At 34.2% G+C, this 12,088-nt stretch overlaps 1 protein-coding gene across 1 annotated transcript; it reads right to left on the reverse strand.

Annotated features, from left to right (window-relative positions):
* Nucleotides 1–6,645: 6,645 nt before the first annotated feature.
* LOC110654752 (cucumisin) lies at nucleotides 6,646–9,828 on the reverse strand. Its single transcript, XM_021810857.2, has 10 exons — nucleotides 9,745–9,828; nucleotides 9,556–9,644; nucleotides 9,363–9,460; nucleotides 9,144–9,284; nucleotides 8,948–9,050; nucleotides 8,338–8,851; nucleotides 7,918–8,240; nucleotides 7,709–7,820; nucleotides 7,376–7,589; nucleotides 6,646–7,288 (listed from the first exon to the last, which is right to left on the reverse strand). Exons 1-10 carry the CDS (start codon nucleotides 9,826–9,828, stop codon nucleotides 6,651–6,653), a joined length of 2,316 nt encoding a protein of 771 aa, XP_021666549.2. The 3' UTR covers nucleotides 6,646–6,650.
* Between the last annotated feature and the right edge of the window lie 2,260 nt (nucleotides 9,829–12,088).

Consider the following 12,088-nt stretch of genomic DNA (forward strand, 5'->3'; position numbering starts at 1 on the left):
ATGTCTTTACTTTAGTTGCTTAATTAATTAGTTTTTTTTAGTAACTTGTTTAGTTAATATTTTGCTTGTGTTGTTTTTCTTTTACTTGAAACATTTGCTTATTCAGTTTATTTTTTTATTTTTAGTTGCTCATACGAACATTTTTTTGAATCTTTAGTACTTTGCTCACTTGCTTTGATTTGCTATTTCGGATTTACACTTGATGGCTATATTTTTTAGCTTAACTTTCCTATTTCAACTTTTTGAGTTTAATTGATTTAATGAATTCCATTGCACTGTTTCTTTTGCAATGAGTGCAGCAGCTGTCCAAATTTTATTTAATTAAATTGGCTGCACTTCAATGAGGTAACAATTCTCATCTTCGCTTGTGTCACTTTCAACCCAAGTTGTGCTATCGCTTATGCAACAGGGTAATAATTCTTTATGCACATATGAGCCACCCATTTTCTGCACATATAGCCAAATTATCCCATTTCTTGCAATCTTTTAACATTGAGGACAATGTTCATTCTGAGTATGGGGGAGAGGGTAAATTTTTTGCAAAAAATATTTTTCTTTTTCACATGCATATAGTGACATACTCATTACTTCATACTTGTACATATTCACATACATACACTTGCATATAGCTTCATATACTTAGTTATGCATACTTAGTTACATATAGGTTGACTATACATTTACACTCATGCATTTCATTTATTCATTTAAAATTTTTGAATTTTTTAAACCAATCTTTGAATTCCATAAGCCACTTATTCAAGCAATCCAACTTGCCTTTAGATGGTTAGTGGAATGAAAGTTCCAGCTGGGTACAAAGTCTTAAGCATTATTCTTTCTCTTACTTAATAGCTGAAAATTAATACATTCATCTAGGTATGCAGATTCTGATTAGTTATTTTGAGTTTTGAGTGTCTGAATAAGCCTTTAAGGAAGAAAATGGTCATTGTCGTCTCACCATTCCTAGAACAAGCATCCTAGATCTTTCAAAGCGAAATTTTTAACTTGCATTTTGATAAGAATATGATTTAGGCATTCCTTCATATTTTAAACCTCACATTTAGCCTTAACCTACCTTAATCTCATTTCAACCCTTGCAACCCCCCTTGAACCTTAATTTCCTAATTTCTTTAGAACCCAAATCATTTACCTAGCCATTAAACCTAAACACTACCTCCTATTATGAGAATAATATTTTAGCAATTAAGTGCATAAAAAAATAAAATAAATAATGATATTTATATAAAAAAAAAACTTGGAGGATTGAAACATCTTGAATAGTGCTAGAGTAATTGTGAAAAGTTAATAAAAAAAAATGGTAACCAAAACATCCCAAAGGTAATTTTGGGTGTGACATGAAATAGGGACAAGTACACAATAAAATATAAAAATAAAATAAAATAAAATAAAATATTATAAAAGTAGTCCCTTTATTGTGATAGCACTTGAGATTCATTGTGAATTTCTTTCCTCTTTATAAAAAAATAAAAAAAAAAAATATTTGAAAATGAAAAAAAAAATGGATGCACTTTGAGTTTCATGATTAATATTATTCTCATATTTTGTTTACCTTATTCCCTTTCTTTGTTAACCACAATTTTACCCTATTTGACCCCATTACAACCCTTAAAAAGACCTAATGATTCTTTGAAAAATGCTTGTTACATTAGTGGAGTTAGATCTTTTATGCTTGCATATGGGTTTGGCAATATAATCTTTCATACATTACTCACCATCTATTTGAGACACATTGGCTATCTATTTCATTTAGGTTTGTTTTGGCACAATTGACTCTTGTAGCTGGTTGGTATTTGTTGCTTGGGTTGATTGGTTAATTATTAGCTATTTTGTAATTGTTGAGAGTGATTGCTTCATTCTTTGTGCTTCGCTGGTGGGAACTTGGAATGTTGGTGGCTAGGGGTAAGTTGGTGGTTTGGATTTGTGATTTTTGTGTTTTCAAAGACTGATTCTATTCCCTTCCAAATGAGTTTTAATGAAATTTTGCTTGAGGACAAGCAAGAGTTTGAGTATGGGGGAATTTGATGCATGCATTTTAGATCATCATTTAGATATAATTTTTGCACATAATTTACCCTTGTTCATAACTATTATTATAGATATTAGCATATATTTAGTCAATTTTATAATTTTCACACTTCTTAGTCTAATTGTTGGAATTTATTTGTTTTGTAGGCTAAATTTGGAGAAATTTGGTCTATTTGATCAAAGTAGCCATTTAGAGGAGATTAGAGTTGAATTGCAAAAATTTTTAAAGTTGAGAAAAAAATGGCCAAGAGCGACACAACCTGCAGCACAACCGATTTGGCTTATATCGCAGGTTGTGTCGAATCATAAGATATTCAGGCCGAGAGCTACACAACCCGCGACACAACCGATCCAGCTTATATCGTTTTTACTGGAAATGGCTGACGTGGCATTTGCGTTACTCTAGCTTTTTACCTCACTTTCTCTGGAACCTTCCCCCTTTTTACCCATTCTAGGGCAGGCCCCTCACCTATATAAAGTCTCATTTATCATTTTCTTTCCATAGAGAGCAAGGGAGGCATTTTTTGGGAAGAAAAGAAAGAGAGAAAGAGGGAGCACGGGAAGCATTTCTGCAGCAGCAGCAGGAGCTCGTTCTACACTTTTCTGCAGCAGATTCTGCTGCATTTTTCTGGGTTTTTCTACTCCTTAGCTTACATTTCCATTATTTCTTCATTTATACATTTGGGTTTGTTTAGAAACTATGATTTGTGAGTAGTTATTTGAGATTCTAGAGATGGGTTTGTAAATATTAATTTGTATTGTAGTTTTGAACTGATTTAGCCATTTAAATGGGATTTGTTATATTTTGATTTATTGCTTGTGAGCTTGTTGCCTTGCTTGATGAATGGGCCCTCATTAAGTTAAGCTTTAATCCTTAATAGATGGACTGAAAAGTGAATATTAGGGATAGTTAATCTTGCAATAAACTTTATTTTCTTGGTGTTAGAGATAAGCTAAGAGGATTAAGGGGAACTTTCCAAAATCAATTAGAGCTTTAATTGGGTTTTTTTTAGGTTTGAAATACCGTGAAAACAGGGTTTGATTTAATGAAAACCAACTTTGAAATGCTTGAAAAAGGTTTCAAAAGTTTAAGAATTGATTTCCCTCAAAATTGCAATTCTCATGTGTTTGCCTAAATTAGGGATAAATCACATGCAAACAATATTGAAAAATCCAATCTCTAGAATCACTTTAATTTTTATTGAATTTAGATTTAATTCCTCTCAATTTCATAAATAGAAATTTCAAATTAATTTTTGGTAATCTAGTTTAATTAATTTTAGTTAATTGTTTGATTTAGTTTTAATTCCTCAAATACCAATTTTAATTCCAAATTTCATTTTACATCTTTAATTTTTGTCATTCTAATTAGCTTATACTTTTATTTCCAATTTAAGCACAATTCCCTGTGGGATCGATATCATTTTTTAAAACTATACTACTGTGACTCGTGCACTTGCGGACACACCGTATCATAATTACAGATGAAAAAAATTCGTAGATAAAATTTTTTAGCTTTTTAGAAATTTTCTTATCTATTTTTTTCTTAATATTACCTATGAAAAACTTTTCGTTGGTAATTACCGACGAAAAATTTTTCATAAGTATTTTTTTTAAAATTTTATTTTATTTTTATTATTGCATACGAAAGCGTTTCGTTGGTAATTACCGACGAAACATTTGGTCGTTATTTTTATTATTTGGCCGTTAATTTTGCCGTTAATTACCTACGAAATTACATCGTCGGTACCTACGAAATTACATCGTCGATAAAGTTTTGATCGGTAATTAATAGGTAATTTCATCGGTAAAAGTTAGTTTAAATTTTATTTCTCTTTTTCATCGGTAAAACGTCGGTAATTTGTCTATAAATTACCAACGAAATTCTGTATTCGGCAATTTTCATAATTATTTTTAACATTTCTTGTAGTGATAGGTAAGTTTTATTATACATTTTATGTCTTAAATTTATAGTAAATCAGATTTAGAAAAGAAAAATCCGGTCTTATATATCTTCTCACATTTGCATAATTTGTTTCCATTAGTGCATTTTTTTTTTTTGCATAATGATTTTATTCTAACAATTATATGTCCAAATAGATTTTAAAATTTTATTTGGCTAATTATAATAATTTTAATTTCTTCTAATTGATTGAATGAAATTAAATAGTATATTTTTTATTCCCTTTTCAAAGATTTTTTTATTATCTTTTAAGAAAGGTGAGATAACAATATAGGGGTCACTAAAGGGATTATTATGGTGGCTTTATTTTAAAGTTAATTTCACTCAGTATTTTTTAAATTCTATCTAAATATCAACATCATCTTTAAATTTTAATTTATATATTAAATTTTTCTCAATTTTAATTGATATAATAATTTATAATTTAAAAAATTGACGTGGCAATTAAATTGGCATCTGATAAATAATTGAATTTTTTATTTAAAATTTATTTTTAATTTATAAGTTAATTTTAAAATAAATAGTTAATTGTTTGATAAAATTATTTAAAATTAACTTTTAAATATTTGGTTAAAAAGTATTTAAAAGTAATTTAATTTGTTAAGATGAAAACAAAAAAGATATGTGATTGAGGTTATTGTAATTAAAATAAAAATAATATTGATAGTTTTAAAAATTATTAGGATAAGATGATCTTTTACCTTGTCAAATATTAGTTTTAAATATAAGACATAAGGGTGTATCTTACTTTTAACTTAATAACTTACCACTTATTTTAAGTTTTTTTTTTTAATTATAACCTAAATTAAATATTAATTTGCTTATAATTCTTTTATAAATCAAATAAACACCCTTTTAATATAAATTAACATATAAAAAATTTTCTTTCATCCTCTCTTGTTCTCTCACAGTCAAGCATGGCAGCCTTATTTTGCCCGTCTTGCTCCCATCATTTTTTTTTTAAATTATATAGATAGTACCTCAATAGTAAAATACATAAATTTTTATTTATAATATAAAACTTTCTAATTTTTAATTTAAGTAATATAAAACACCCTATAACCTTCAATAAGCGGCTTTTAAGTTATTTTCTCTCTGTTAATTTGACACTTGTCAAGAAAGAAATTTTAATTAATTAAAAATAATAATTTTTAATTAAATTCTCTCAAGTTTTGTTCATTGTTCTTTCTCTATTCATTATATGATTCAAATTATATAAGTCGATACTTTAGTAACCTATAGCCTATTTATTTAAAGCTACAATCCATGAATATATATATATATATATATATATATATATATATATATATATATATATATATATATATATATATTTTTTTTTTAAATTTGATAAATGGCATGTATGGATAAATAATGTACAAACCAACAACCGAAGATTACAAGATGCTTTATATTAATTAAATTAAAAATCAGAGATTTTATATTATAAATTAAAATTTTAATACATTACTATTATATATACTTAAATTAAGATACTGTCTGTATAATTTATTTTGGTAAGCTCTAATTCACCTAGGGGATTGCCGATTTACAGTACTACATACAATTCGATTCCCCAGCTGGATCAATTATTCGCTCCTCAAGAATTTAGCCATCTGCATATTTAGGATAATTATACATTTAATTTTAAAATTAGTCATCTAATTACAATTCTGTCTACAAAATCTTATTTAATCTGAGATGAAATTAGTGGTTTAATTTTATTTCTGTTTGAAAACCACAAAGACGCCGATTTTAATTGAAGGCAAATTAGCTGCCTAATTTTACTTTTATTACTACTAAATATGTGAAATTTTAAAAGGATTTTTTGAAAATTCATTTTACCACTTTAAAATCGCTAACGAACAAAAAAGATTTTGTACGACGTTTGTTTAGGGGTGACAATTCGAGTTGATGGGTCGTGTTCTTGTCGTGTCAACATATGATACGAATACGATTAAGGTCCACACGAACACGACACAATTAATAAATTATGTCAAAAATTTAAACACGAACACGACCCTTCTTTTATACGAGTTACACAATACGACACGATTAATATTAAATTGGATTAGATGTATTCAATACGACACGACCCATTTAATACGAAATAACCCATTTAACACAAAAAAGCCCATTTAACACGCTATATGGGTTCACGGGTCATAGTGGATCAAATAGGTTAGTGGGTCAGGGGTAGGGGTGGCAATTTTTGACACGACCCGCGAACACGAATAGGTTAGTCGGGTTAGCGGGTTAACCCGTGACACGACACGATTATAACCGTGTCATAAATGGGCCAACACGAACACGAATAAGCCTAACCTAAACTCTATATTTTCGTGTCCTGTTTGCGGGTCATGTCAAAAATTGCCACCCCTACCTTTGTTGGTAAACACACTGATGATATAAGTAGTTACCTCCCATGAAATTCCACTCCATGTCAAAACCCAATTTTGGAACAAGACAATGGCTACTGAGAAAAATTAATTAGCTAAAAAATATTTGAAATGGACAATCTCTCCCTCTAGCGGCTGAGAGATTGCTTCTTATTTTTGTTTTATTTCAACCTTACAGTTGCAAGGTGAGAGCAGCACAAAATTTGAGATGGCATTTGAAATACAAACGTGGTGTTTTTTAGCTAGTCATGTCCGAGGATGCCATTCTTGTGATACACCGAAGAACCTTCGAATTTAGGTGTTTTCTGTGGCTTGGTCAAGGAGTAGGGAGAAGAATAAGTAGCACCGGGTAAAATGTTGTATACAACTAGTGGACTTCTCACCACATACGTCCCATCGTTCCACCAGATTGCGCCTGACATGACTGGCTGCTGTGCAATCTTTGGGCCATACACTTTCACTGTGAATGTTTTTGTCTCTCCAATGGCAGAGAATGATAGGACAGAAGGCTCCACGGTCACACTAACACTGCTTGGCATGTAGACACCCACACTGTAGGTTGAATTTGGTTTCCCAACATTTGTAACTGTCCTTGTAAACACTCCCTGAATTGGCTGCCCATCTTCAATGGCGAGGGCAAAAGTCGGGTAATTAAGATCCCAGGCTCTTCCAGGCACCGTGCTGCTGCAAACGCTGCTATTGTCCCCAGTGATCAGTCTGAGAGTGGTAGTGTTGTAACCCTGTTTGCATAAGAAGTTAATGTAATCTGCTTCAGATGCATCATAAACAAGTCCAGGGTCTGTTGCGCCCAGTGGATTGATGTGACCAGACCCGTAAGCAAATTCAAGATCTGGGTGCTTCCTTGAGTCCATTATATAAGCTATTCAAAGGAAACAAACAACTACTTAGTGAGAGTGTTGATTAAATCGAATTCATTTTTAGCCATTTCAGTTTAAAAAGGCAGTACCTGTTGTCATGAGGGCGGATTTAATGGCAGCAGGAGACCAGTCAGGGTGGGCCGCCTTTACATAAGCTGCAGCACCACTAGCATGTGGGCAAGACATAGATGTACCAGAGATTATGTTGAAGTATACACTCCTGGTGTCCCTCCAATAGATGGAAGGTGGTGACACAGGAGACCAGGAAGCAAGAATGTCCACACCAGGGGCTGTGAGATCAGGCTGTGCATCAACCGTGTAATGTATTTCAATACAAGTCCTCAAACAAAGTCACAATAGTAATCAATGCTATGAATAATTATAGCTATATATTATCATACGTTATGATGAGTGATGATTACCTTGAGAATGTCCGGGCTGATAGGGTTGGGTCCTCTAGAAGAGAATGATACAACGGAAGGTGCCATGATATCCTTCCACGTCTCACCAACCAGAATAGTTGCGATTGGATTCCTGAAGAAATATATATTTATACTTCCAGAGATTTTTCCAAGCGATTTGAGTGACTAATAAGCTACAGGGAAAAAAAACTAAAAATAATGACAATTACTGTGTGGATCTTATGTAATCCAAAATTTGCTGGCCATCTTCCGTGGTGATTACTGTTGCCGGTATGGGGTAACTGAAAGCAAAATCTTTGCTGTACTCAGAATCGGCCATTATGGTGCCCACACCATTAGCAAGTAAGATGCCAGAACCATCCCAAACGGTTTCACAGAATACAATCTTTCCTTGTACTATGTATGAATTCAAGGCACCGGGAAAGCAATATTTTGCAATATCAGGGTCAGCACCAGCAGAGTAGTTTGCTGCATCTCCTCCCCAAAGCAATGGATATGTCCCGTTCAGCATAAAGTTATTAATGGATAGTCCCTAAATCATCAAATAGAAATATGAAAAAAAAAAATCTGTAGAAAGAAAAAAACATTAATTAAGAGAAACCAGAGTATAACCGCAGTGGTAAACTTACAGTGAAGACTTTTCCATTTCCAAGCACAACACTGGCAACGAATTTCCTATCAATGGTGCTGGCAGCAACAGTCAGTGTCCAGGGTGCAAAATTGGAGACTGAATACGGATAGGGTCCAGAATTGCCAGCAGAATTTGAAGTCAGTATACCATATCTCATGGCATGGAAGGATCCAATAGCAATTGGGTCCTCCATATATGGGAATGGCCAGGGAGCACCAAGGGACACTGATACAATGTCAACACCATCAGCTATGGCATCATCAAATGCTGCCAGGATATCTGCAGTAGCACATCCAAATGACCAGCAGACTTTGTACACTGCAATCCTTGCATATGGAACTCCACCTCTTGCAACTCCTTCAGCCAAACCAAAGTAGCTCGCTCCTTGCACCTTCCGCCCTGCTGCAGTTGAAGCAGTATGGGTTCCGTGTCCCTCGGAGTCCCTAGGGGATTTGAAGTCTGTCTCAAAATACCAGTTCTCACTGTTGTAGTACCGAGCTCCAATGATCTTGCTACAATTTCAAATATTTCAAATTTCATTAATTAGTCGCTGACCTGAAGTGAAGCGTTGCAATTTAGTTATGTACTAAAGGATACAGAAAGCTCACTTGTTGCAGGTGAAGTTGCCTTCACCCTGACATGTTCCTTTCCATTTGGATGGTGGAGGACCCATTCCTGTATCGATGAAGCTCTCAGATTCTGGCCAGACTCCTGGAATATAAAGACATTGCAAAGCTTCCAATTAGCATATCATCTTGAATTTTTTCTCAGACTGATGTGAAAAAATACTACAAAAGAAAAAACCTGTGTCCAGAAGACCAATAATGACATTTCCTTCCTGAGACCCGGAAAGTTTGCCTTCGGAGAAACCCATGAAGTCCCATGACCTCGTTGTGTGAATCTTCAGTATGTGGTTTGGAATCACGGAGATGACACCATCCATTTCTAAAGCCAATTTCAGGAATTATATTTAGTACAGAACAAATCAGTTTTCTTGTAAAACTACTTGCTGGAAACTCTAACCTGAGAGTCTTCCGACTTCTTCATCTGATAACTTAGCTGCAAATCCATTGAAACTCCTCCCATAACTATAGATTAATGATTCTTTGGCTGATAAAGTACTGCAATATTGCAAAACAAACAAATAAATTTCCCTTTTCTTTTTTTCGTAGTGTGAGGGTCAAGAAAGATTTAACAATAGCAGTAAAGCGTTAACCTTCCAAGTACACTCTCTAGCATGGAATGGTGAGTGGATTCAGCAGAAAAATCTCCTCGCGGCAAGTCTCCCATGTATACAATGTGAACCTGTATATACAAGAAATATAACTCTTGAATTTATTAAAGAATAGATGCTTCAAAACTTGCAAAAATTAAAACTATACATGCGGAGAACAGTTCTACATACCTTCTTTTCTTGGCCATGACCATGCATAAACAATGCAGCTAGCAGCAATGGATAGAGAAGAGAAAGCAGCGTCGACTTGGCCATAAAAAAACCAAATTAATTTTGACTTAACAAACAGGTTTTTGATTGATGTGTTTCGAAGTTCAGTGAGTTAATATGGTATTTATACAAGTAAAATTAACTCTTGTTATTAACGTACTGTCTCTTCTTGACGATCGGCAGCAGGCCCGGTCTCTTGTGGTTCTCGCCAGATTCAAATTAGTGTTGAATCGTGATTAACAAAACCCCCAATCAATTAATTGTCTTACTGCAATTTTTTTATTTCTACTATTACACTTCTTTTTGGATAGTTCTTCATTTCAATGTTAATTAATTTGCTAAGTTATTGTTTGTAACACCCCTAATTTTTAAATTTATTATTTTATGGATAAATATTAGTATTTTATTTTATTTAAATTTTAGAAAATTATTTGAAATTTTTTTCGGGTTTTAGAAATCGGGTTCGATTTTTCAAAAATATAAACTTTGATGATTTTTAAAAATTAATTTAAAGACCATGTGGCAAAACTAAAAATATATTTGGAGTCTACGAATTTTTCTGAGTTTTCTAGAATTTTTTCAGAATTTTTGGGCCTCGTTTTCGGTCTAAAGACAGAGTAAAAATTTAAAATTTTGTATCTTGAATCGGACCGGCTGAATCGAACCAGACCGGATCAGACCTGTCGAATCGGACCGGCTTCTTCTTCTTCCTTTTTCTTTCTCCCCGCCCGCCCCCACCTCTGCTTCTCTCTCTCCCGTTTTCTATCTCCTCTCTCCTCCCCTCGCCGGCCAACTGCCACCCAGCCCTCCCCACCTAGCCGGCGCGCCACTGCAGCCTCCCCCCATCATCAGCCTCCGCCTGGAACGCCGGGAAACAGCGCGTGAAGCTGCGCAACACGCCGCTTCGTCTTTCCAGTCGAAATTCGGCCAATCCGGCCACCGATTGGGCCAGGTCTTGTGTCAAACACCATCTACACCTCGAGAGCTTTCCAGAGACACCAAAAACATCAAAATCCATCGAACGATTTATCCAATTTTTGTTCGGGAAGTTTTAGCCCATTTTGACTTTTGGGCTAGATTTCTCGCAAATCGTGAACCCCACGAGAAAACGGAGAGTACCAGAGCGCTCCACTCGTCGAGAGCTTCGCGGCAATATAAAATTTGAAATTTTCCGACACCGTTTTTCGATGGGTCCCACGGAATTTCGTAGTATTTTTCTGAGCATTAAATGAGCTTAAAAAATTCCCTAAAATTTATGTACTAATCCCCGTGTTATGGGCTTCGTGTAGGTATCTTCAATTCTCGGAAATTCGACGGTTGTCCGAGTCTGTGAATTTCCGGCCAGACAGACTGGCTACCGAAAAAGTCTTAGAATTGGATCTAGATTTTAGCTACCCCACCATTGTCAGATGTCCCAAGTGCATCCCCGGATTCAGAATCTGTATAGGTAAACCTGAACCTTGCTTTTTCATAATTTTATAGTACTTAAATAGGATTAAAAATTCATAAAATATTCGTGGTAGCTCATAAAATTATGATTCTTTTTGCATTAGCCTAGTAATATTGCTAAGGCCCACGGGGCAAAGTTTTAGAATTTCTAGAGTTTATTTGGGTGGTTTTTGCAAAAAGGGTTAATTACAAGGACTAAACTGTAATTTTATATATTGTGATTGATGACTGTTTGGATGTGCCCAGGAGGGGCTGTGTGATATAATTGAGTTATAGGTGTATGGTTGGTGGATATAGAAGTGTGTTTTAAACCCATTTGCAGGTTGGGTAGGTCCTAGGTATAGGGGAGACTCTGCCGGATTTTCGGCACAACTTAGGACGTATTTGGTCTTTTCTTGGGTTGTATTGAGTCAATTGTATTAAAAAATTATAATAAAATTGTCAGGTGAGCCGGGACAGCCTTCTTCCTTTGCCCAGCCACCACAGTGACTGCTGTCAAGTCTGTGAGTAAAATATTAATTTTAATTATAATTTTGATATTATTATATGTTTAATGCATGCCCATGCATCACTTATATGTATATATCTATGTAGTTAAACCCTAGGCATTTTTTATATTGCATTCACAACTGATAAAGTGCCATGGATATTGTTGTGGTAATTTGAAGCAGTGTGCGTGCGTTGGCGTGCGTGTGATGTGGTGTTGGCTATGGATAGGACAGGTAGACACGGCTTGAGATCTTCACTGGGACCCGGTCCTTCGGGGTAGACACGGCTTGAGTTCTTCGCTGGGACCCCGATTTGGTTTATTAAGCGAAAGTCCGGCTTGAGTTCTTCGCTGGCACAGGTTGGATTT

The sequence above is a fragment of the Hevea brasiliensis genome, chromosome 9, assembly GCF_030052815.1.
Source record: "Hevea brasiliensis isolate MT/VB/25A 57/8 chromosome 9, ASM3005281v1, whole genome shotgun sequence".
NCBI lineage: Eukaryota > Viridiplantae > Streptophyta > Magnoliopsida > Malpighiales > Euphorbiaceae > Hevea > Hevea brasiliensis.